General features: G+C 37.8%; 1 protein-coding gene across 1 annotated transcript in view; it reads left to right on the forward strand.

Moving 5' to 3' along the window:
* The window catches only part of LOC145999053 (uncharacterized), a 100,133-nt gene that overhangs the window by 41,656 nt on the left and 30,928 nt on the right, over positions 1-27,549 (forward strand). Inside the window, exons 2-12 of the mRNA XM_083135996.1 lie at positions 1,803-1,946; positions 3,443-3,579; positions 4,805-4,939; positions 10,724-10,914; positions 13,011-13,163; positions 19,081-19,189; positions 20,082-20,273; positions 21,134-21,328; positions 21,885-22,110; positions 24,635-24,816; positions 25,350-25,550. Of these exons, the coding sequence (XP_082992122.1) occupies positions 1,803-1,946; positions 3,443-3,579; positions 4,805-4,939; positions 10,724-10,914; positions 13,011-13,163; positions 19,081-19,189; positions 20,082-20,273; positions 21,134-21,328; positions 21,885-22,110; positions 24,635-24,816; positions 25,350-25,550 (1,865 nt within the window). The remainder of the gene's footprint in view (positions 1-1,802; positions 1,947-3,442; positions 3,580-4,804; positions 4,940-10,723; positions 10,915-13,010; positions 13,164-19,080; positions 19,190-20,081; positions 20,274-21,133; positions 21,329-21,884; positions 22,111-24,634; positions 24,817-25,349; positions 25,551-27,549) is intronic.

A 27,549-nucleotide genomic window follows, 5' to 3' on the forward strand; every position in this document is an offset into this window, starting at 1 on the left:
GAATTCTCTTCGCTCACTTACGATGCTACTATGACTGTTCTTTTGATTCAGCATGGCATATTCTTTGGAGCAGTGCATGTGCATTGCTGAAGAGTATTTTACTAATTCTTACTCATGTGTAAAGAGGTTTTCCAAGAAAAATCCCCTGCTTCTGCTGTACCTCACAATTAAACTGTTTTAAGACTAGTCAAACACAAACCAATGCTCCCACAAGTTGTTATGATTATTGAAGTTTAGGCACATACAGATGTACTACGTAGAAATTTTCAGCGAAAAGTGCAGGTTCGACTAGGACTCGAACATGGGTCTCTGATAAACCGTGCCATTTCTCTAACCACTGAACCGGCCTGGCCTTGCATGATTTTTCGCTGTCGCTGTTTTACCTGCATGGAATCTTCTCTGCCAGTGCTACCACAACGCGATCTGTTGTCTGGTTCCTCCTAGCGTATTGATGTTAATTACTGAAGATCAGGCCCACACAGGAAATGTACTACGTAGAAATTTTCAGCGAAAAATGCATTAACATCTCGATGCTGGGAGGAACCAGGCAATGTCTAAGTCTACTGTGTTCAACGGCAACAGATCCCTTTGCGGTAGCACTGGCAGAGACTATTCCATGCAGGTAAAACAGCGACAGCGAAAAATCAGGCGAGGCCAGGCCGGTTCAGTGGTTAGAGCAACTGAGTGGTGAAGTGGGGGGGGGGGCATAGGGTTTTGTGGAAGGTGAGGGGTGGGTATGGGAGACATTACTGTTCAGGCCAGGGGTGTGTGGTTGCACTCATAGCTGATACGTAGGCCCTCTCCCATCTTTTACGTACTGAGGCATTGGTTGATTGGGGGGAGTAGTGGATGATTGCTACCCTGGAAGCAGTCATTGAAGGGAATATTATGGTGGTTGGTGTGAAGGGCAAGACCGAAGTCCAGGTTGTGGGTGGAGGAGTGGTGATTGTTGATGGTAGAGTTTGAAGGCTGTGGATGTTACCCCCAGGTAGAAGCTCCCATACATGATACATAAAATCCACACACAATAAAGCACAAGATACATACAGGACACTCAGCAGATATTAGATTTTCATATGCAAAGCAACAAAACAGGATCTAAAGTGCATATCTGTGACAGCCCTAGTCTGTCATATATGCTCAACACCACAGCTGACACCATATTTCAACAGGGTGAGATTGCCTCTGGCAGCAATGTAAGTTCAACACCACTGACATTGTGAATTAGAGGCCCATGCAATGCTTCTGGAAGTTTGCCTCATTCTTGCAGTGCAGTGTATAGCCCCAGGAGTGGTTGGTCTCCTGACAGACATATTTGAGACTGAGCCTCCAGCAGTCATTCTGGACACATTCCTGTTTTATGCTGTGATGTCAGGTGCCACAACAGAATGATCCAGACATTTTTGTCAATTATGTAGCACAAGGCAGGCATAATTTATTGGTTTTGTCCAGGTTCCAAAAGTGGATCTGTGGTTGTGATTCATGTATGGGAGATGCAAATATATCAATCTCTTGACCCATTTCATGGTAATTGTGTAAAATTTTTGTGCTATTTGCCATGCAGGACATGCAATGTTGCTTTAATATTAAAACTGTACTTTCAAAGGAATGTCAATGCTCAAAGGCACCCCTGGTGGGACTCGATGGAATGGTGCTTTTAGGTTAATACCTAGACTTGGTATATAAATGCTTCCATATCCTTTTAAAATGTCCAAACCTGTGGTCTATTTTGCCTCGTCAATGAATCTTCCGAACAGTAAGAATTTGTTAATAAAATCACTCTGAATGGTATTTTTTTACAGGTGTGGTATTGAGTGGGATAAAGGATGACACCCTTCAAAGCAGCCACACAGATGGAATGTCCAGAAGTAGGAGAGCATCAAACAGCATTGAGTGTCCTGTTGATAAAGAAACTTGCTCTGATGCACCAGATATTGACATTACTGGTGAGTTCTTATTTGACTAGTTTCATGTATGCATTTTTAAATTTTCATCAGAATTTACTAAGTGATTAAATTTCCAGAAAGAAAATTGACTACTTTAAGGTATCATTATCATAAGCTACTGTACTTGTATTAAAGAAAGCTAAACTTGAGTTGACACTTTAGTACAGAACCTCACTTTGGCCAGTCTTAACTTATTAAACCTTTAATTTTTAAATCTCCTAGTCTTAAAATTCTTGATTTGTAGTTTCATACTGGGTGTGAATCATCTTGCTGAATGAAACAATTATCTAAATAGTTATCTTTGCCAGTGTTTTGAACGGACCGATGATATAAGGGGTCCAGGAAAGAACTAGATATATCCAGACCTGAAACTTCTCAATTTGTTGCCTCAAAGTTGACATAATTGTAAAGACTTATCAGTGCATGTAAAATCTCACATCCTATATTGTCTCTTATGAGAAGCATTATTTTTCTTTTACCAATACTACCAGTCTCTTGAAATTTGTAGTAAAGTTGCTGCAGAAGACTTCTCTCTAATTTCATTTGAAAATTTGCACTTGCTTTACAAACTGCATTTTAGTCGATGGGTGTCTGAACGAACCCCCTGCCTTCTGGTTTTCTCAAGTGCAAAAATTGTTAAATTTTAAGCTCTCGCCATCACCAATGAAAACATTCAATGCTTGCTTCAGGTGCATCTGACAGTTTTTCTAATTATTGTTGCCAACCTACAGGCAAAAATGCAGTAGTTTCAGGTCATCTTTTCACTATTTTTCCTGACATGTAACCATTTCAAACACTTAAGTTTTTGACTAAAGAATAAAGCATTTTATTGCAAATGTCCAATTTTACTTTAAAAATATTAGGAATGGGCTGATATGAAATTTTGGTAGATACAGATATAAAATTTAGATACCAATAAGATACTCCTACCGATCAAATATAATATTCCAAATGGTCCTTAATTCACACTATTTTTTTTGAAAAGTAGTGCATGAACATTAGATGTTTATCCATAAAAATTACAACAAAATGGCAGAATGTTGTACTAAACTATATTCATCGGTAATTTTACAGATATGCCTATATTGGCCAATACTGATAGAGTATAGCTTAATCTGTCCCATCCCTAACAAATATTGCTTAACTTGCAAGCAAAGAGAATTGTGGAATATTGAAATATTCCAAACTGAAATTCAATCACAAAATTCACTTCTGTCAGAATTTTTGTGCAGAGTTTCTGAATATTCTAAATTTTAAGATTTCAATCATATGTTAGCTGTGAATATTTGCAGGGATTGATTAAATTTCAACAATCATTTGGCTTATTTCCCGAGACAGTTGTCAATTTTTCCCACCCTTTAGGAATTTAACAAACTTGCAGGACAATCAGTGTTAGTGACTTTTACAGTCTCTTCCTGGATAAATGGGACTTATTTTATTTAATGTGCATCATAACTCGTAATGTAGCAGAAGTTAATGAACTTGTTTACTTACAGTTATACCAAAGAGATTACTGGACGAATTTACTACGTTGGAAGTTAACATAAGGAGGGCAATAGTGCTGAAGAACCTTAGTTCGCTTGTGGAAACGGATGTACAGTCACTGCCACCAGCTTTTATTTACCTTTTTCCTGTAAGTGTTCCAGTGATTTTTTTTATCAATTCTTCACCTTGTCACTAAATTGTCACTCCTGAAAGTTCCAGCTGGGCCCTGTAGCAGAGTGGTTAGCACATTGTGCTATGATGCAAGGGGTCTTGGGTTCAAATCCCAGGCTGGGCATGGATGTTTGTGTCCAATCATAAATTTCATTACTCATACCAATATTGGCAAATTAGCCAAAAGTGGCACACAAAGCAAAGTAAAATAAAGCAAATCAATCAAATCCTGAAAGTTCCATATTTTTAGTCAATTGTTAGTTGAATACAACTAAATACATTTTATATTCCCTTTTAGAATGTGGGGAAATATAAAATCTGGGAAAATTTTACAATGTGTTGCTTTATATGAAGATGTTTTTGTGGGAGAGGTGTAAAATTGAGATTCTGTAATTGCAAATTTGTTGGCTTGGCTTGTTGACAACATGTGGTTTTTACATTATGAAATTTTGCCAGGGGTCCCAGGTTCAAATCCTGACCTGGGCATGGATATTTGTGAGTGTCCATTCATCAATTTCATCATATCACTCATCCCCATCTTCACAAATTAGCCAAAAGTGGCACAAAAAGCAAAGTAAAATAAAGCAAATCAAATGACAAAATCACATTACAGAATTTTATATTATGATTTGCCTATTATAAACAGTAATTAGTAAGTGTTAAGATTTTCTGTAGAAAGTCATGGAATGAATTTAATGTTGAATCTAGTCTTCAGAATAAGTATACAATCTATTTAATTTTTTTTTACAATAGTTTCTTTGGATCCCCTGGTAGGCATAATCGCCCTGTGTTGGTCCATCGACCACATGTTAAAAACAATTGATGTAGTCAGATTTTCAGTGTCTTCCCTAGATACTGGTGAAAATGTGGACATCTGGCATTTATTTCATTTTTGTTAATATGAAATTTTGAAATTCCTATTTCAAAGATATTAAATTTAAAAAAAATTCAGATTGAATTGTGAGGTTATAAGCTCCACATAAAAAATGGAGATTATTTAAACTGGAAATGTTCAGATGTTTCCAGGTCATCTGTTCCAAATCCTTAATTCTAAGATGAGTGCTCAAAATTTGTATTAAACTGTGTGCATTTAAACTGTGTGCATTTAAACTGATGAACTGAACTTCAGCACCTACAAATCTGAAAGCCCTGATTGAAACCCAGTGCAGAGCACAAGTTACAGAGATTGTTCTTCCTTCCAGGCTGCTTTGATGTCAACACTCAGCCCAGCTGCACTGGCTGAAATGGTTGCAACGTACCCAGATGATGCTCCAATTGCTTTGAAAGTTGTGGAAGCTTTAGATGCAGGAGACAAACGTGAGGAATTTCTTACTTTGGTATGTGCTTACTTTAAGTTCTATGTCACTTGCAGAATTGTTGAATCTAGAAGCAAACCACTTAAGTTCGCACGTGAATGAAATTTGTCCATAAGAAGTGGAAATAGATCTTAAGCTACAAAGTTATTTCAGAATTTGCAAAAGAAATATTTGTATATTGTAAACTAGATCAAATTTTACCCATACTTGTAGAAAAGTACACAACTATGTTGAATTGTCCAAGTGGAGTGTTTATTTTAAATTGACCAGTTTGATCCCCCTACCTCCAGACACTCATGATTACAGGCTATGTATAGGAATGTAGGAAAGGTAATATTGGCAATTTTACAGGTCCAAGAGTCCTCTATTGGCCAATGCACTTAAGAATACTGTTTAATGTGTCTGTTAGTAGCAGGTAGTAAAAAATTCAGTATTCAACAAAAGTTCAAAATATTAATATTGGTGGGTGAGTATTCCAGTCGATTTATAAACTTCAATTTACCAGAGTTTTGCTTCAAGAATTACATTGGAATAAAATATCTGATCACAAAATAAGATTTTTCACACTATATTGGTTCAAGTGAATGTTTGAATTTTGCATAATTTTCAGGATAATTACTATTAAAGTGTCATGTGGTATTTTTGTGGACCCTCAACAAATCTGCTTGTATTGGTAAATACAATTGGACATACTTTCCAGTAGATATTATGCCATTGGTATTGGCTCAGCTATAGTTAAAATGGAAAAGGTGTGCTAAATCAATTAATAAATTACAGTAGAAGAATCTAAAATGAAGGAAACTCATTCTAAATTGTTTAAATCAGTTATTTAACTGTTGTTGTTTAAATTCTAGTTTGATTTGTAACTTTTTGTAGTAATATTTTGAAACTGCCCAGTGATGAAAGTTCATGCTGCATTTGTTTGGTCAGTGATAAGTTTGCACCAGGGGTTCACGCACAGGGTACGTAGTTACCCAACACTACCTCGGGAAGGTCTGAGAAAGGGCTGCTGACTCTTCAGCCATGAGACCTTGTAATGAGGTGTGGGGTACTAGAAATGTTGTCTGGGAGGACTGGGTCTGAGATGCTCTGGGGTAATTCTCCTTCAGGGCGGAGGCTATGCAGTTGCTCTCCAGTTGGAATTCCCCATGGCCAGCACTTTCAGCTTAATCTGCAAGCTGGAGATTTTCCAGAACTCAATTCAGACTACTCTATCACTGACCATTTTTACATGAAAGATTCTGAGGGTGGTTTCTATTGGAAACATTCAAGGTTGCTATATGTAATTGTGGTCAATTTAATAATTTTGCAAATTGAAAACTTCAAAGTATTAAATTTTCAGCTTTTATCTAAAAATTTTTAGACTATGTTCAAGTATATGGCAATGTATTTCTATTTGCAAATACCATTGGTTTTAGTATCAATTGGAATTTATTTACTATACCAGGTAATACCTTTGATTTTTTATCTTTTGCAGGGTTTGCAAAATCAGTGTAATTCTTGAATACTGTAAAGCAAAATTCTGGTAAATGATGCATGAAATTGGAGTGGAATATTTGAATTTCTATTTCTGAAGAGCATGAGGAATAGTTTCAATGAGGCTCTTCCCTCCATAGCACTTGCCAACTTAGCTCTTTTATTAGAGCCAGATCTGGCTCTTCCGTGCCCTAGTTTGGCTATGAATTAGGGCACCCCCACTATGATGCAATCACTGGCTCCAGCGGACAGACAAACTGTTGCCATATACACACACATTTTGCACAAGATGTTATATTGGCTGAATCGTCCCCCTACCCTTACCTCCACAGCTACTTTTTTATAGTAGAAACTCTGCCAGGATGGCCATAGGAGGCAAGGATAAATGCATTATTTTTGATCTCTTGAAGATCAAACTTCCGATGGCATAGGAAAAGGTATATCAATAGAAGGACAGTTTGAAGATGTAATTGATAGGTGGAAAAGTTGAAACTTCACTTGTATTCCCCATAAGGAATACATGGGATTCTGAAAATTCTTATCATATTTTTCAAATATCATATCTAGCTTAATAATAAACATAAAAAAATGCTTCCACTTGCAACATGGAGAGAAATTCACTCTTGCATATGCCCTGTTTCTTCAGTAACAGTGCCCACTCAGACTAAACTAAAATAAATGCACAACTGGTGCAAAAATTAACTCTTCCCTTTAATGCTATTCGTAAAAATTTGGAAACTTTCAAGCATTGGTTTTGGTGAAAATCTGAGAGTATCCTTGGTTCAGCTCAATAAGCTGTGCCAATTTACATATGTAACCTCTATGCAAGACAGTGATCTCACTATGTATGTTTTTTAAACTTATATAATCCTACCAATTAAATCTAATATTGCAACATTTAGTTCAAAACAAGAAATTTTGGGTTGTGTAATATGTATATATAAAACCATGATTAATATATCTAGTGTTGAAATGGAAATTCAGTGTTTGTAGTAGGTTTTTTTAATTGGTACTCTTGGTATCGGCAGATATAGGCATATCACTTTATCAGTAAAATTATATTATTTTACGGATCAGATATACATATCTTATTTAGTGCAAAATTCTGCCATTTTGTTATAATTTTCAATGCCATACTTTTTCACTAAATATGAAACTTCTTTTGCACTGCAGTTACTTCGAAATACACATTAAGGTCAATGAACCATTCAAGTTCTTCACGAACCATTTGGGATTTTGTCTGGTTTGTAGAATATCTATATTGATATTCGGGATACCCATATCCATGCATTGTCTGAACCTTTCAAACTCGTCAAACAAAGCAATGCAATCAAAGTAACTGGGCCCCTCTTGAATCCTACCCATCATATCCACATCGAAGTTAAGTTACATTGGCTTGTTAACAAATCTGAGATGTTGCAGCATGTGGAGTTCATACGGATTGATCCAAAGTTTCACTCCACACTGAACGGTTATTGCTGGCATGTTCATAAAATATCGCACACCCAAATGATAGTTACTTGGGACTGTACCAATCCACTAATGCTTCACATTATGATGCAGAAGTTGCTGCAAAAACTTATATTGGTTTGGGAAATCCTAAAGTACTTGGGTGAAATGTTTTACTCTAGATGCTCTCCAAATTTACTTTTTTCTTGGATCATCCACTTTGTGTCCAAAACTCGATAAACTTGTTGCACCAAGTCTTAATGCTCTTTTCAAATTGAGGTTCCTGCTAACATCAATCTGAAATTTTTGTTTTCAAAAGTTTTTCAGAATTCTTTTGCAGCATTGACTACATGCATCTAGCAGAATATACAGAAACTGAGTTGACAATTGTAATACAAAACACCAGAAATTGCTATGCTGAGGAGTTATTAATGACTGAAATGTCATTTTGGAACATGTATATGAAATAGTGATGGGACAATGTGAAATTTTGAGTGATACCAATAAAGTACAGATAAATTCCAAATGGTCCTTGAACCGAATAGTTCATTGACCTCCTTAATGTTTCCAGGTGACTGCAGTGCAAAAGTTGCATATTTACATTTTAAAAAGTAAAGGTAGCCATGAAGATTATCCATAAATTATAACAAAATGGCAGAATTTTGCACTAAATTAGAAGATAATTATAGATATATACCAGCTGTAAAATCTGCAATTTTAGACACAGATATGCCTATATTGGCAGATAGAGTACTGATTATCTGCCCCATCCTTAATATAAAATCATGGTAAGCAGTTCCAGAAATTAGTTTGAAAATGTTGTAATGGTATCTTACTGACAAGTTACACCAAATGTATGCTGTTATTGTTAATTTTTGGAAAATCCTAAATAGTTGAAAGTTCTTCGTGAAAGTGTCACCAGTAACATGTAACCATTCTATGAAGGTACATAAAATGCCCAGTGATGAAAGTTCATGCTGCATTTGTTTGGTCAGTGATAAGTTTGCACCAGGGGTTCACGCACAGGGTACGTAGTTACCAAACACTACCTCGGGAAGGTCTGAGAAAGGGCCGCTGACTCTTCAGCCATGAGACCTTGTAATGAAGTGTGGGGTACTAGAAATGTTGTCTGGGAGGACTGGGTCCGAGATGCTCTGGGGTAATTCTCCTTCAGGGCGGAGGCTATGCAGTTGCTCTCCAGTTGGAATTCCCCATGGCCAGCACTTTCAGCTTAATCTGCAAGCTGGAGATTTTCCAGAACTCAATTCAGACTACTCTATCACTGACCATTTTTATATGCAGTAATCTGAGGGCTTGGTGCAGGTTTTTTAATGCACAAAAATCTGAAGCCGTTGATTATTGAATGTGACATTGGAAGCCCTCGTAAATATATTTTCTGCATAAAATTTGACTTGCAAAGTAATTCTCTTTGCAATTTACAGTATTGATATCTGGAATGTTAAATTTTGTAACTTTTTCTTTACTCATTTCAGAATTTGTTAAATGTACTAGAATCAATTGCATTAGTAGGGTGCAGTTTTCCTAATTGCCTTTATTCCTTTTAATTACGTTAGATACGTGGTGGAGGCACATGGCACAGTGGTTCGGATTCCACTTTAAACTGTAGGTCCAGTCCCGATTACCCTTTCTGGGCATAAAGTGGACTTAAAACGACAATCAATCAATCCTTTTAATTACGATATAGGCTTTAACATCTTAGTTTGTCTTGAGCCTAACACATTTTTATAGTGCCTGTAAATGCCTATTTTTTCTTATTCCCAGTCCACAACCTTTTGCTACTGAGATTCTTTCGGCAACACATTGTTGAAGCTAATTTCTTGTTCTGAGTGTCCCTTCAACTAACCACCATAATCATAGCATTTAAACAAAAACCTAAGAGCAACACAAGTAAAAAAGGTAAAGTGCTCCCCTGTGCTTAGCACTACGCTATGAAGGCGTATAGGGGGTGTGGGGGTAACGCCCCACACTTTCTTGATCCGGTCGTGAGTGGGGGTGATGTGATCAGCATCATGCCCCTGACTGCCTTAAACCCTCAGGGTTTCCCCCAGGTACCAATGTCATTCGACGCTGGGTGGGTGCCAGGGCCACTTCCAACGTTAGAAAAGTTCCAGGAAATGAACCGGCCGGGGATTGAACCTGGGACCTTTAGCATGCTAGTCAAGACAAGTTACCGACTGAGCCACCGCAACACAAGTAAGGCAAATATAAACTGCAAATTGCTCCTGTGACTTAATTTAGTCCCCAGTGGTTAGTTTGGTAGGGAATCTTGTCATGCAAATCCAGGGTTTAATTCCTTGGGTGGGTGATCTGGAAGTTTTGTCAAATGTTCCTGCATAATTAAGCTGAGGGTCACCTGGTCTCAGAACTGGGGAGGGGTGAGGTGACCAGACATATTGATCATTGCTTCTACTATGACAAAGGCAAAGTTGATAACTGTCACTCCTATGTGCCTCATAGCATGACTTATGAAGTCTTTGTCTGACCAAATTCTATTGCACTATCCAAACTATCAATGTCCTCATCCCATATTTTCCCTGGGTGTTGCCTACTGTAATCCTTAATTACATCTTCTGTGTTGTCCAACCCCAGGCTCCTTAATAATTTTAAGTACTATTATATTGTACACTATAGATTCCTTTTCACATGCATATCCTAGTTCCACACACTTGGATAGAATAAAGTTGTCACTGGTCTTCACGTCTATTCAGCTTGCTTCATTTATAAATCGAAATATTTTGAGAGGCTTATTCTGAAATTTCTTAATATTATTTTGGTCTAGCGAATATCAATTTGCATTGGAGCCATAATAGCTACTGTATTGCTTGCAATTCCCATGTATTGTAACGAACACACTTACAGCTGGCAAGGAGGACACTGTCTGATGAGGTGCAGTTTGAACTGGGGAAGGCGGTGATCGCTTGGTGGCCAAACATGACAGAGCAGTGGAAGTACAGGAAGTTCCAGATGGCTTTGAAAGCTGGCAGCCCTCTGCTGGTCTATTTACCCAACTCCTTCCTCTTCGATTTCAATGAGGAATCTGCAGAAAAATTGTAAGTGTGGCTAAATTATTCTTGCATTAATTTTACGGAATTTTCATGTAAGTTTTTTTTTTTTTTTTTTTCACTCGGGTGAATTGTTATACTTCCAGTGAAGTATTGCATGTATTATCACTGTATGGAATCTTGAATATTCTTCAGGGGTGTGGGGCTAAATTCGGGAGTGTGAAGTTCTGATTCTGTATTCTGAACTACTGTAGATTGTGGAAGTTTGTGTTGGTGCGAGTCAGTACTGTTTGTTCAAAGTGGTATTGAGTTCCCTAATTAATAATATATGTATTAAAGAGTGGGCAGACATATGTGGCAGAGTAGTTAGCACACCATGCTACGATGCCAGGGGTCCCGGCTTAAATCCCACCTTAGGCATTGACATTCTTTGAGAGTATCCCTTCATCAATTTCATAATTTTTCATCCTCATTGAGATTACCCAAAAGTGGCAAAAAAGCAATGCTAAATATTGAAAATAAAATTCAAAAGCCAGGAGTGAATTGTGGTTGTTAGGACCTTATTGAAAAATATGCTAAGATTCCTTCAACTTACACAGGAGATGTACTACATAGATTTTTCAGCCCCAGGTAGTTTCCAAGCCAAGGTGTCTTCAAATCTCTCCTCTGCAAGCACATATTTATTTGTGGCGGCTTATATAGAATAGGTAATGTTTTTATAAATTAACAAGATATGAAACCGGGACATTGGGAATTCTGAAAATCACAATTCCTTTGCAGGAATTTTTCACGTAAGAATCACTCAGAAAAATTCTGCTGTAGTGTAACTTATGTTGAAAATTAGAACAAAAACTCGTATTGGTTTACCAGGTACCACACTACACAGAAGTGAATATAAATTAAACACAATACATTCACCCATATCAAAGCAAATGCTGACATCAATGTCAGGCAGCAGAGGTGCCATGCATTCAGAAGGCACAGGATCTGTTACCAATAACATGATCACTAATAAAGGTAAGTCACTTCTGTTGGTTCTGACCAATAACATGATCACTAATAAAGGTAAGTCACTTCTGTTGGTTCTGACATGTTGAGTTCCAAGGTTAGACAGCAAAGACTAAAGTCAGTTGTTGGTGGGTGTGTGTGTTGAACCAGCAAGTTATGGTCAGAGTAGTTCAATATGAACATGTGCTTTAAGACCAACAACTGTGGTAACTTGAGAGAAGAATTCTATGTCTGTGCAGAAACCATTAAACTCTCATCAGCTTGGAATACTGTAACATGGGTGAATGGGTTCCCCATGCCTTGACTGCATGGCAACATGAGCAAATGCCAGGTTTTGTGTCATATCAGGAGAATGGTCCTTTTCTGGACAGTACTGACATGCAGCGAAAAGTCTGTTATTTAGCATACTCCAGTGCCATCATTAGTTAGCATCACACGAACCTATTCCAAAACCGAAACCACCACTAAATCAAGAGATTGTGCTGTTTGTTGGACTGCTCACAGTATGGTGCATCAAGAGCTATTGCAACATCACTATCAATGCAACTGCAAAACACGGATGCATCTGCCTTATTTCCTACCAATTAAGATTTCTTCCATTCACTACACAGCCACCATAGCAGACAGTTCTGAAACTTAGGTGTGATGCAAACTGCACTTGACTACTTTGGTTCATTCTGCAGTTCTACCAGTCTTTCAGAACATTCGAGACAGGCCATTGTTACTGAATTTATTGTTAGACTTGGCAAGCCAATTTCAAGTCACTTTTCAGCATTTGATCATATCTGGTGAAAACCAAAACTTTCTTTGTTACCTTTATATGTATATCTTATTGAAGTGGCATGCATCCAACCACTAAGAGAGCTGTATTCTAGCAGCACAATAACCTCTCGAAGGCATTCTGGGATGCAGCATGTCACTCTGGCAAGTTTGCAGTTATTTCTTCAGGTAAATTTAGATTGTGTGTGCGCGCGTGCGCGTGCCACTTGTGACTTCTGAGCTGAAGTTTGTCTCTCCTCTGCAAGCACAGATTTATTTGTGGCGGCTTATATAGAATAGGTAATGTTTTCCTAAATTAACAAGATATGAAACTTTGGAGAAAGCAAATTGTCTAACAGGCTATTACTTCTCTACAGTGTTTACCATTTACGGAACTGGCAGCTGCATACACCACATGAGGAAGAGTGGGCCAAGAAGCCAGAAGGTGTCCAGAGAGTGTGGATGCATCTATCAATTAAGTCGGAGTTCCCAGACAAGTTGCCCCATTGGAATGCAGGAGATGTTCAGGGGTAAGTGGCTCCTGTTTCATTGTGTAGCTTTGTTGTGAGTATTGTATACCTAGAACACACATTCTGTACATTGGCTTGTAATCAAGGGGTCCTGGGCTTCATGCCTCTGGAGGTACATCGTGGTTTGGATCCCACTTCAAACTGTAGGGTCAGTTTGGTTACCTCTTAGTCAAAGTTGACTTAACTCAAATTCTGTAGATGAATTAGTCTTTATCATAATGAGGTTCAGCCTCTCTGTTCTCCCACCTAATTGTTATTGAATATTTACTAAAAGAAACCTACAGAGAAGTGAGAATGTACACAAAAGGATATACTGTATTTACTGATGTATAATGTGCAGTTTTTACAATCCCCCCCAAATAAAAAAGGGGGGCTTAACTGATAAGTTTACTATTCATTTTTCCACAAGTTTTTTTTTTTTTTTTGAGATTGATTTTGCCACTCGTCAGGTGGCTTCGTCAGGCATGTACAGTCTTGCTGCAGGTGGTGTGGTTCCTTCTTCCGCTTGTGCTAGTGGCGGCGCTAGTAGACGCAGCCCTTTCACTTTTTGTCATTCTCACGTTGGTGTAGTGCTTCCTTATTTTACCGCTCATCGGGGTTTTGGCACTGTTCGTGTCCGCAGGCAGGCTTCTTTGCGAACGCTTGGGGTCTGTGCTTGGTTTCTTGCCATAGGGGAGGAGTAGGTTGGGTGGGTGTACATATTCCTGATAGCGGGAAGGCAGATTTTATTGAGGGACCCTGGATTAGTGTTGAGGTGCATATTATACACAGAATAATTCACAGCCACCATGAAACCACACATGTTTTCATTGTCACTGCATATAATACATATTTATCAACAGGTGCAAATACAAATTACCAGGTTGGATTTCTTTCGTAATACATAATTTAAAAAATAAAACCAATTAAAGTGAATTATTTTCTTGTAGTTTATGGTTATTACAAGCATAAGAAAACAGTTTTGAGTTTTGACGTTTCAGGAGAACTCTCCCTTATCAGACATTTTTCATTTTGACTAAAGATGTCAAATTTAGTCAAAATGAAAATGTCTGAAGGGAGCGTGTGTTCTGAAACGTCACAATGAAAAACTGTTCTTATGCTTGTAATAACCGTAAACTACAGGAAAATAATTCTACAATGCAAGCATTGCATACGTACAAGAAAAACTAAAAACAATAGTGAAATGGCCATTTTCCACTATTTTTCACTTCGTAACAATGTTTTGAGACAGAAAAATTGTGCTGTTCTGGCAGAATGTGTGCACCTCCCATTGCACAGAATGTGTGTCAGCGGTATTGTCAGGCTAGAAATACCATAATAGAAAATAACTTGAGTGCTGCAAATACATAACATAATTTTGATCTTGCTTCTACTACAGAATGAACAAGTTGGTTATGGAAGTTAAAGCATCGGTTGGTGATTCATCATATGAACAAGAGGATATTCTCCTCTTATCCACATAGCAACAGCTTTGACGTACAACTAAAAACCATTTCTTGAACCTGAATTGTACTGCACATACCTAATCATAACATAAATTCTGTTACAAAGTTAATAAACTACAGGCACAGTGAGCAAGCTAATGTATTAATATTTGGATGTTACAAAGGTACATGTCTTGCCAACACAGAGCACCAATCACTGTTCAAAATGGCTACCCTTGGCCTTCACACTGCCCCAAGTCTGAGGCCAGTCATCGATCTCAGCACGCATGGTCTCTGGGGGAAAGTCTGCCATTGCCTTCACGAGAGAGCTTGACTCGCAAGGTTTGGATGCTTCTTTCTACAGACCATGCCCTCCAAAAGTGACCTTAACCTATAGTCTAATGGGCTGAGGTTGGGTCCACTGGAGGGCCAATCAGCCAGAGCAAGGAAATCGGGCACATTCCTCAGAAGCCACTCCTGTGTGATCTTTGCCTTGTGGGCCTGTGCAGAGTCCTGCTGGAAGCTCCACTGCTCATTCTTGAACATGGTGTGGGTCAACGATTTCACAAGTGGCTCCAACACTGTTGCTTCCTACACTTTTGCAGATTTTTCACACCATGTTTACGGAAGTGAAGGTCAGTTGTGCCATCATACGAAACCCCCACCAAACAATCACTGAGGTAGGATTATTGCCTCTGAGGATCCAATGCATGTTTTCATGAGGTCCCTGGGATGTCTAGGCATAAACACTGCAGTTTTGATGATTGTAAGACTTCAATCGTGAAGATTTTTTCGTCCGTGAAAAGGGTCCTCCTGTTGCCACCATTTGCGTAACTGCGAAGGAGTATTTTTTTCTGCTTCCTCTGAACCTTAAGCTGTGGAGTGAAGAAGTCACCATTACTTTGCCAATAAGCACTGAGCCCTAGGTCACTTCGGAGCACAAGTGACATCGACATTTTCGAAATGTTCAGCTCTTGAGCCATCACTTGCTTATTTCCTGACAGGATTTTGTCAAGCTTCTGGCTCCCCACACTGTGAGGTCTACCTTTCCAGGGGCGGTTCTCAATTGTCCCTGTGTCACATTATCTGTTGATGGCCCGATGCACAAACATCCTGCCAATATTCAGCTTTTTCAGGGTGTTGAAAATGTCAGATGGTGATTTGCCAACTTTGTGCAGTGCGATTACTGTCACACTGTTCTCGTATACACCCCCACTCCATTAGACTTGCAGTGAAATTTACCTTTCCGCTACCACAGCCCCACACAATGATACTGGTTGTTGTTCGATCCAACATTGCGGGGTTACCTTGCTAACCAGTGTTGCCATCCCTGTCTAAACTTTGTAACCAAATGTATGACGACTAGGTATGAAAGACCTAATTATTTGTTGCTTTTCTCAATCAAAAACCAGAGTGCACATTATACACGTAAATACGGTAATCTGGATGAACATGATTGTGCTTGGTTGTCCTTTATGTAAGATGAAGTGCAAATTAGTTATAATAAATTCTGTGGAATACATGAATAATAATAGTAAAGAATTGGTAGAATGAGGGACCAAAATAGAGGAAAAATAATGCTGTTTATTAATACAAAGTTAGACTGGAGGTGAAAATGTTAACTACCATTTGTGGGTGGTTAAACTGATATTGCTTGTATACCAGTAGTAGAAGTTTAGGTTAGTTTGTAGTTATGGAGGAACATATTGAGAGGAGGTATACCCTGTCCCAGTTTTCTCTGGAGCAAGGTCATGTATAGCGGCAGAGAAGGGGGAAATTGAGTGGGTAGAGCGAAGCAGTTGTAACGTCCAATTTTACAAGGTGCTTTTATTTTTAGTTAAACTGGGGGCGTTATTGTTATAACGTTACCTCAAAGGCCGGGATCTGAAATTTTAAGCACCTTGGGACAAGTCACAAAATCATGTGGGTGGAGGTTAATGTTACGTTGTTCGTAACACCTCAAAGTTACTCCGAACTTCACAATCCTTGTCAGCAATTCAAATAAAGGTTGGGAAAGACAAGGCAAACACGATGACGTTTTGCAAAAAAAACTCAGTCCTGAAAAACAAAAGTAGTAATGCTACAAATTTTTCCAAAAATGCGTAACGCACCAGAGCAAATATCTTGCTACTTAGCATCAATTACTCCTTTACCATAAATCACAAAAAACACTAACTACCAACACTTCCATTTATAGTGCATGCATGTTGTCGAAGACCAAGGGTGAATTAGGAAGGTAATGAACGCGAATTATGTCAAATAGGCAAAAGTCAAAGTTTAACAATTAACGTAATTTATTCATGCATTCCAAAAGATCAACAACAACAACAACAACAATTTAGACGTAACCCCGTTTTTACGGTTACAGCAACAAGATCATGTATATAACGTCATTAACCAGCTCCTAATTTGATAGGGCAATATTCCCAATTTTACGTAAAACGACGACTTGTGCGATTGTTAACTCATATTAATTACAATACATTTTGAACAATAATTTTTCTTTTATCGCGTGTATCAAAAAACGCTTGCATTTTAGAAATAAGTCTTATTCTATTAGTCAACAACAATGATATCAAAAGGACACTGCGTTAAGTCTACGCCAATAATCTACAATTTATATTTAACTCACGTTTCTGCACAAGTTTTAATCACCTTTTAATTATATTGGCTTAATCAAAAATGGTTCTTACACCTTTACAATAAACCTTCGATTATTGTGACAATAGAATCATATTAAAGAAATGTGCAAAGAATTTACAAAGAACCTTTTTGAACGTAGAAGAGAAGCTCTCCCTAGATGCTCATTCTCAAATTAAATAATTTGTTATGCCTCGTACAATTTTTGCCAGCAAAGTAACCCAATCCCAGAATGATCAAAAAGGAGGTGGGGCAGGGAAAAATGACGTTGGCGAAGTCTTCGTTGCGATTACTCCAAGTATGACTTTGCGACGAATTTAGCAAAAATGCCAACTTTCTTCAAAAAGGCAAACGCTTTGCAGAACATTAAGCAGGGAGCAGTTTTACGCAGGCACATTTAAATTTGTCATTTTAAACTCTTTGTGTCCACACATTTAAATTGAGGGACGCATATCACAACCACGTGGTAAACCAATGTTTTTACGACTATGTTTTTTTTTTTTTTTTTAAGATTTGCAATTTCACGAACATTTACAAATTGATTAACAAGGCTTATTTCTGCAACTTGACGCACTCAGTACGAAACTTACATAGTTCGTCGTCGCGTAAGAAAAAAATATCAGGTTCGTATTTTTTTTGTCGCACTGCTATTCACCACAAAATACTACAAAAAATTCACTTCTGCCTACCTTGTTTTGTGCGTGATCGCTTTTCTTAGTCCTGGGAAAGGATAAGACTTCCTTCACTGATTGGCAGACAAATCCCTGAAAATGCGTGCACGTCTTGGTTGGAATCACATGTAGTCCGTTTTATCGATTCCCAATATTACTCCCAATGCTGACTGTCAAATGGCCTTTTTCAATCCACGCTTCCATTTATCAACTGGTACCAAATTTAAGAAATAGTAGCCTATTTTATAACAAAGGCTCTCGGTCTATATTCCACGAACAAGCTCGCCAATTCATCGTGCGTTACAAATAGTAAGTCAGCGTGTCAAAGTTCAAACTTCATTTTACCGGAGCATTTTGCAACGTGGAGCGCGAGAAAAAAAAAAGTTGTTGCTGGTACCGAACGCAATACACGACTGGCCGCTCTACACACACAAGTCTGCTCACTTTCACTTCCGTGTTCCTTCGGGAGATCCAGCTGGCGTGATTTAAGACTCGATAACTCTCAAATAATTAGTGGAGCCATCTGTCTTAAATCTTGGGAATTAAATAATGAGCGATTATGTATCTCGTATTTTGAGCGGAGCATTTTTTTCAACGTAAAGTTGGAAGTTGTAGGATTTTTGCGAATTCACGTGCAATAAATCGCTACACAGTACACGCTGCTGGGAGGCTGGTAACTGTAGTCCCCCCCTGCTTCCATGCAATACTGTTCCCCATCATGTGTACATTGGTATAGCCATCTTGAATCACTACTTGTTTTTGTTCGCTTGCCCAGATAGACTGAAACAGCGTATAGTCATTCCATGTTCTTTCATCTAAAATGGTTCCAAAAGCAGTGGCATTTGCTTGGAAGTTAGTTTTGACTTACCACAAAGCTAGTTTCTCAATATGCCAGAAGCCAGCCTCCATGGCAGAGTGGTTAGCACATCGTACTATGATGCCAGGGTTCCAGGTTTCGAATCCTGGCCTGGGCATTTGTTTGAGTGTCCATTCATCAATATAATCACTCATCCCAATCTTCGCAAATTAGCCAAAAGTAGCACAAGAAGCGAAGTAAAATAAAGCAAATCAGTCAATATGCCAGAACTTCCACAGGATCTACAACCTATCAGATGATTTGAGAGTTCTAACCATTGACTATGTAGGACTTCCAGATTGCACAATTTTGTATTTTCATTTCAGACTTGGATTTCTTCTACTTGGAGCAACTCCGGATGAAATAGCATCTCTGCCACGTCTTCCTCAGGAGAGCAAGGACATTCTGTTCAGGACTCACTTCTCGCGCATGCAGGTAACAGCATGCAACAGCTGAAAATTGAAGCTTGTTTTGAAACCTGAAAATTGTCACCTTAATATATATGGTGTTGTATTTTTGCAGAATCTAATTTCAAATTGCTTTAGCCTGATTAATCCCTTGTTACTTTTCATGTACCTCAGTGTATTGTTTCTAATCAAGAGAAGAAAAAAGGGTACTCACTTTGCCCGTGAAACTGTTTTTGGATAAAGTGAGTACTAGTTTCTCTGTATTTATACCATATTTAATTCAAAAACTGTGCTCTTGAATAATCACCTAGATTTAAATGTGAAAATGGGAAAGATCGGTGCCACTATCAACCTTGCACAATCCTGATTTTCCAGGAGATGGATATGCATAATTTCAAAATAAATTTCTATTTGTGATAAAAAAAAAAACCAGTAAGAAATTGGAAATATGAAGGAACTTTTTTGTGACCAAACTGAAAGTTTAGGTCCTAAAGATAAAATTAAGCCCAGGGTATTTTTTTATTTTGAATGGTGATTTTGGCTGAAATCTTGAAAAATTGGATTATTGATAACTGAAATGAGTATTCATGCTGCAGGGGAAAGGAAGACTGCAGCAAACTAATATATTAAAGTGAAGTATTCGGTTAAGTGCAAACTGATTTTTAGGAGGTTCACTTACTTTGTGGCGGTTTCCACTATCTTGTTCCAGATGGGCAGCTGTGAATGGAATGTTCAAATAGTGTTAGAAGTGTTTCTGTAGGTCCATATAAAATGGTTTCAGGCATTAGAATTGTCTGAATTTGGTTGAAGGGAGTGTAGGTGAAGGAAGAAACAATTAAACTGACATAAACTAGCATAATTGTTTATGTGCATAGTATAACATTTATATAAGTTCTTACATAATTTTTTCCCCATTCCAGGCCCATAGGTTATTTGATGTCTTCTACAATGGATCTAAAACTCTCCACACATCAGATATGGAGGAGCTGCGCCCATTGTTGCCACTCCTGTCTACCAAACAGTATCAGAAATTTGATATTACTTCTACAGATTTCCACGAAATAGATTTTCTTCCACGCAGAATGAAGTTTTCTTTCCCAGCTGCAAAACAGGTAAGAAAATAACTCCTTAGCTGCAGGTGAAATAAATTTAGCTTCATTCAAGATATGTTTGGCAGGATTGAAATGGTACCAGATTGTATTGCTTTCTTTCTGAACTTTTCACTTGTCCAGAAAGTTTTAGACAAAAGATCCAAAAATCTGCATGTGGTGTGCCAGTTGGGAAACTATATCTTAAAGCTGAAGGTGTAGCATGAATGGCAGGCCATTGGACCATTCTTGTTCAAGCTACTGTTAATGCAAACCTTAGTGTTTGTGGTTGAATATGTATTTCAACAGTAGATGAATTCTAGTGATACTTATGGCCTGCTCCCCTGCATTTATGAAATTTCATTTTTGCTTGTTTTTTGGTCAAGGATATAGTGGAACCACACTCAGAGAATCTCTGCACACCCACGACTCCTGTGCATCATACTCCTGCATGGAGGGGAGGGGCAGAGTGAGGCAGGCTTCCTTATGGCCAGAGTTGGACAGATTTTGGAAGGTTTTTTGGTCAAAGGTTATTTTGCTTGTGGTTGCTCTAAACATTAAACTGAAGTATCTGATACAGTAGTCTCTCTAGACTTGAAAAACCAAGATATGTTCTGCCTAGATATGCTGGCAACTAAAGGAGCCCATTCTAAGTAGATTAGAATATACAAATTTTTGAGTACAAATTTGCCAATTGCGGTGTCCCCTCCAAGGTTACAATCTGAAAGACTCAAGCTTAGGAAAAAAAATTTACTGCCACATTCATTTGAACCAATTTTGTTTCTATATGTACTTTTCCTCCTAGTCTCAGTACAACATAATTTGCAATGTAATTCATAATAAGTTATCCTATAATTAATATTGACACTATTTCTTCTCTTCAGATCACGCAGGCTTTGATAGCAACAGATGTGTTGTCAGGAGACCTGCCAGGTCTTAATGTCTTGCTGTGGGATGAACAAATTAGCCACCTGGGAAAGTCTGTTTTCACTCTTGCCAAGCTCGAGCTGGAAATGCTCAACATAACTAGTGCGGCTGTAGTGAGAGATTTGGCCTCTGATTATCTGACACCAGAGCAGGTAACTGCTAGCTGTAGTTTCAATTAGTGTGCTTAATAGTAATATTGGAATTTAAGTGGGGCAGAGCAGCTAAAAGTTTCAAGATGTCAATGCTCTTACCTATTTACACAAATACTTAAATATTGCATAGGGTATTCATTAAGGCTAATCCAATAGCACTTTGAACAGATACCCACACTTTTAACAGATTCTTACCAAGAACGATACTTGAACATGGTAATTAAAAGTTCAAAATATTGATTTATATAATATTAGTGCAAGTATTGCATTCAAATTATAAGCATCAGTTTTGTTTGAAAATATGCAAGAAGTGCATCAGAATACTAAAATACTTATGTAATTGCAAATGTTTTGCCACACTATTGATGCAAAATGGAAACTTCAAATTTTGCATAATTTCTAGGATAATTAGTGCAAAAGTGTCACACAGCACTTTTGCAGACCTTGTAAAAGACAATTAATGGTAACTCTGAGCAGTGTCTAGTTGTCTTGTCCTTGAATACTATAAGTGACTTTCATGCTTTCTTCATTTAATTATGTTGCTTCTCTTCCACAGGCAAGAATTTTGACTCGATCTGTCCTGAACCATGGCCTGGCAGCCAATCAAGATTTCCTGGAATCCGTTGGTGGGAACCTTCTGGCTGCTGTCTCCACATCAAGCATCTATGAACTCCACTCAGGATCCATCCCAGACCAAACTTTCTTCCACTTGCTCTTCTCAAATCCACCTACCAGCAGAATAAGGTCTGCTGTGCTCCTGCAGAAAGCACGAGGGGAAACAGGTAATTACTTATCTGCTTGCAAAGTTGAAGACCAACCACTAGCTTTTAACTTGTACACTCCTGTTCATATAGGGGCACATACTTCAACTGTGTGAATAGTGTGCAAAATAAAATTTACATGTGTGTGGAAGGGGTTCTTTGTAGCTTACTTGGATACTGTTGTCTTCATTACAGCATACATACTGGTAAATGAGTAGACATGCTAATTGCACACGGGGTCCTTCAGAATTCAGGTCCCTCTTTCTTGTTTGAATGCAGCTGTCTGGATAGGAAATATTGCCCGTATTATTGTGTTGCATGGTAAAAGGTAATTCAAGGATCATTTTTTTTCACACTGCTGATAAAAGTTCGGTCTTCGACAACTGCCTTCTCTTTAAAATGCCGATGATTTCCCCTTCTGCCACCTGCTGCTCTAACTTCCAGCCGGTCTCATTGTGTTTGTCAGAACCATTAGCATGCTGCTGTTAAAAAAAACAAAAAAAACAACAACTCAATGCTCAGTGTAGGAATAAGAGGAAAATTTTGGCGGAGCGAGTGTTTGACCTCCAGACCGCAGAGTGGATTACAATGCAAGTTGAAGAGTTTGAACTGATCCCTGCAAAGGGGGAGGGGGGGGGGCGAATATGAAGTTAACTGAAGCAAAGAACAAATGACTTTTTTTACGATGTGTTTTAGACAGCCCAGATTTTTTTCTTGTTAGATTCTTCTTAGGTTCACTTCTTGCAATAAACGAGATTGTTTTCCTTTCCTTAGGTCTCTGCAAACGGGTTTCTTATTAACTAAAATTGTAAGAATTTCATGGAAGAGCAACGACTTTGCACAATTAAAAGAAAATACTGTTTTTTAAAATACTTTTTGCCACAACATTCATCCCGTGCATAACCAGTTGTATAACTAGGCAGGATAAATGGTGTTAAGTCTCCTTGGAATCTGTGTCCCCGTTAAGCTCAGTGTTCTCATTTTGTGTAACATTTTTTACTTTCTTTAAAACGTACAATGTTATTATATAGTACATATAAAGCTTATTTTCTGAGCTACCACCAAGTATAAAACATTCTTTGTGGGGGTAATTTATACTCTACTTTATTTACACCTGAAAACAGGTGCCATCTTGAAAAGTTTGGATAACTCGAAGTCGTTTAATACGAAGTTGACATTTTTTGCTCCGTTGAAGTTCGTATTAACGAGGTTTTCCTGTATTTTGGTAATGACATAAATGCGCTATTAGAAGGGATATGTTTATTTTGTGTAGTAACTGCAGTTTTTAAATCAAGTTTAAGATTATATTCACAATATATTCACTTTATATACCGCTTTTAAACTCTAAATTGACTGTTTTTGTATAGAAATTTTGCTTTTCTATTTACCAAGAATGTGTGTCTATAAATGAGTAATGGTGTACTGTGAACACCATGATCTAAGTCCAAAGATACTCATTGCTCGATCCTGATGTGCAGGACCAGTAACTTTTTAATGGTTTGTCATGGGTCATATTACATTTAACTTGCGTTAAAGATGCTTCAAAAGTTGATTGCATTAGTGGTAAGGGAAAAAAGAACTAGGACCTACAGGCCAGTTCCATTTGCCTTGCAACTGGGTCACTCGATAAGGTAGTAAAGTGCCTAGTGTACTATAGGGGAAAAGAAGCCTTGCAAAAATAGCATAAAGCTGGAAATTGTGGAAAAGTTTGTACCTCAGTAATATCCTAGAAGTTCCTCAAAATTGCAGGCCTGTCAAGCAAATGACATTCAAAATAGTAAGCTGCACCTTTTATACCTAAACTGAACATCAGTGGAAAGAAATATTCATGGAATGTAACAATAACAAAGAAATTGATCCTATTTGTAAGTTCAAAAGTTAATTTCAAGTATGTGATCTGTCAGACTTAGAAAAAGGAATGCCTGACAGTTTCTGTGCCAGTTGGAAAAGAGGAAAGTCCTCTGCAAGAGACAGAAACCATGGATTGTTGCCATTTTGTAGTTAATCCACGCTACCTTGTCTTAAAGCTTATTTTCCCTAGTTTTCATGGTAGTCGTTGCTGTGCTACGTCTACATTTGTTCATTCTCGTGTAGCTTAACCCAGTGACCTAACCTCACCTTAGAGATAGTAGGCAGCAACACCATCTGGTTTCTGCTAGAGAAGTCAATGTTGTGCAAGCATGGGAACATAAATCTCAATGCCCTAATTCTTAAAGTAAATGTCTATATCTGAAACTTCTTTTGAACCGCAGTTACCTCTAAACAAACATTTATTAAGGAGGATAGTGAACTATTTATGCTCTTCAAGAACCGTTTGGAATTTTATATCTGATTGGGAAAATATCAGTTATTGGTATCTGCAAACTTTATCTGTACGTGTTAGATATTGGCCACTAAATAGCTTAGACCAAACATGGTAGTTGGATACAATAGAAAATCAGCTAAGATTGATGCTATTGTAAAACCTGTTTTGTTTGCATACATGGTTGGTACTTGCTAGTGCACAAAGTTACTTCATTCTTATTTTGTGAACTTTTCCTTGCAGATCGTGACTCTGTAATCCGCAGTATGCTTCTGAACAGAAACCCATCGCAGTACTTTGAACTGCTGTCAACCAGGGAGCTGTCTGGGCTCATGCCCAAAATACTGCAGATACTGCAAGAATCAATGAACCCTGAAGTGGAAAACCAGTTTGAGTCAGTGATGAAGAACCTTCCTCGCAGGGTGGTAAGTATGCTTTTTGGATTAGTCTGAGGTTTTAGACTTGGTTGATTGCTCAGTTGCATCTTTCACAGCTTACCAATCAAAATTTTTCAACATGCAAATTTGACTTGTACAAATATTAAAAAAAACAAAAAAAAACTTTGCTGTCAATTTATAACCTAACATGACATGAATTTCGTTAATGATAACATGCATTGATCAAAATAAATTTGACAAGTAGCTTCAGTTAACATAGCCATAAAACATAATGTACCATGTAGAAATTTTAGTAAAAATTAGCAGCTCAACCAGAACTGAAACCTGGGTTTCCAGCATACTGTGCAATTTCTCTGCCTGCTGAGCTAGTCAGCTTTGGTTCTGAATTTTTCCCTGAAATTTCTATAGTAAATCTCCTGCATGTGCCAGGTCATAAGGTAATATGCCTTGTTAATGCATGCAATAGTGCACAGGCAGTTTCTCAAATGTCGGTAATTTGCACCCCCAGTTCCACTTCATAAATATTAAGGATTTGAATCTTCACTTGTTTTCTTCTTTAGCTTTCAGTGTTCCTAACCACCAAAAGGTCCGAGGTGTTGGCTGAAGATGATCCATGGACATCAAACTACTTATTGCAGCAAAAGAATAGCTTGGGATTTGCAGCTGCAGGGCTCTCCTGCAATGACCTGGAGACCTTTTCTCCCATAGACTCAGTTGTTGCTTTGAGGATCTTCAACACAGTGCGGATTGCAAAGGGACAGGTAGGAAACAGTTATGCTTTTCTTCAGTGTTATTCATATAAGTTTATGTAAAATTCTGTCAATCACTGTGTGCCATATTTGTCGCTAATCTTTAGCAGATGAAGCCTCTGTGGACAGGACCTTTTCAATGTTGCACTTTTCAAATTTTCCACAAAGTACAAAAAATCGTAGCTTGAAATAATTGTCATAGAGATGAGAAGTTGTCTTTTCTTAGACAGGGATTTTAGGGGAGGTAAAATTTACACATTGTGCCTTCCAATAATGAGTTAGAATAAGAAAATTGATTTCAAGAAGAAAAAAAGGTCTCCACAATAGATGAAGCTGAATGTAAAAAAGCAGCACTGGTGTATTCCTACAACCATTCAAAGTTTCATTGAAAAACAGGGTTATACTTCTTGTGGAAAAAGTAATGTATAAGAATGGCAGTACAGACAGCATACTGAAACAATTTCAATAGTAACAATAGATATATTTTGTGATTAGAGTATGTCATACTTCTGTATTGGATGAAAAAACCTTAAATATTCTTTGTAGTTGTCAAGAAATGACCCATTAAATGCTGCCACATGATGGAAGAAACTTCAATCTCCATCAGTCCTAAACGGAAATACCATAATTACGTGTATAATGCGCACCTTGGTTTTGATGGGGGAAAGCAACAAACAATTATATCTCGTATATAATGCGCAGTGCAATGCAGGTTCAAGAAATGGCTGTCTTAGTTGTAGATCATAAAGCAAGACCAGGAGTCACCAACCCACACCACCTTCCAATCTTCCTCCACTGTGTTTAGCATCCCAAAGCTTTAACTTCTTCTACAGAATGAAGGTTACAGAAGAGATCCAAATAGTTATGGATTTGCAGCACTCTAAGATATTTTCTATTACTTCTCACCTGACAAATACTGCTGATACACATCACATGTGAAGGGAGGTGCATACTTTGTTTCTGCTAGAATGGTGCAGTTTTTCTGTTTCAAAATGTTCAGTTACAAATTGAAAAATTATGGGAAATGGCCACTTTTAGTTTTTTTTAAAAAAAATTAATACTAAAGAAATCAAACCTGGTAATTTGCATTTGCACCTGTTGATATTTTTGATAGTGACGTAGTGAAAACACTCATAATTTCATGGTGGCTGTCTGAATTATTCTGTGCATAATGCACACTACAGTTTTCAGTGGCAAAAATTTTCTAAAGAAAAATGTGCATTATACAGGAGTAAATATGGTATCTCCCATCCACCCGCTAAAGGTTAATGGACCTTCAATTTTCAACATATAAATTATGTGCACTTCTAAAGTTACTATCAACCAACGATATGATGTACAAACAATAAAAACTTAAACATGAGGAATTACTTTGTTTGGTGAATAACACTGTTGATTAGGGATGGGACCGATTAATCGGTACTCGATCGGTATCGGCCGATATAGGCATATCGGTGTATTGGTTTATCGGTAAAATTACAGATTATTTTACCGATCCGATATATCGATTATTATCTCATAATTTAGTGCAAAATTCTGCCATTTTGTTGTAATTTTTATGGATAATCTCCATGCCCTACTTTCTAAAAAAAGTAAATGTCTAAATATGCAATTTATCTTGCACTGCAGTCACCTTGAAACACATTTATTAAAGAGGTCAGTGAACCTTTCAGGTTCTTCAAGGACCTTTTCTCATTTTATATTGGATCGGTTATCGGTATCGGTAAATTTTATATCGGTACTTTATCGGTATCGGCCAAAATTTCATATCGACCCATCCCTACTGTTGATAATAGATGTAAGTTACTTTTTCCACGAACTCGCTTGTAGAGGTTCTATTTCAGTGGCCTCTGCCACTATCCACTTTGGTAGTCTCTACATGTAAATTTCGTGGAAAAAGTTAGTAACTCTCTTACATCTAATTATGAGGAATGACACTGGAGAATATTTAAGCTTGTTTAAATTGTAAGTGGATATTTTTTAGTTTGAAAATATTGCACAGGGTAGTGGT

Source organism: Lepisma saccharinum, chromosome 14 (genome assembly GCF_977018435.1).
Source record: "Lepisma saccharinum chromosome 14, izLepSacc3.1, whole genome shotgun sequence".
NCBI lineage: Eukaryota > Metazoa > Arthropoda > Insecta > Zygentoma > Lepismatidae > Lepisma > Lepisma saccharinum.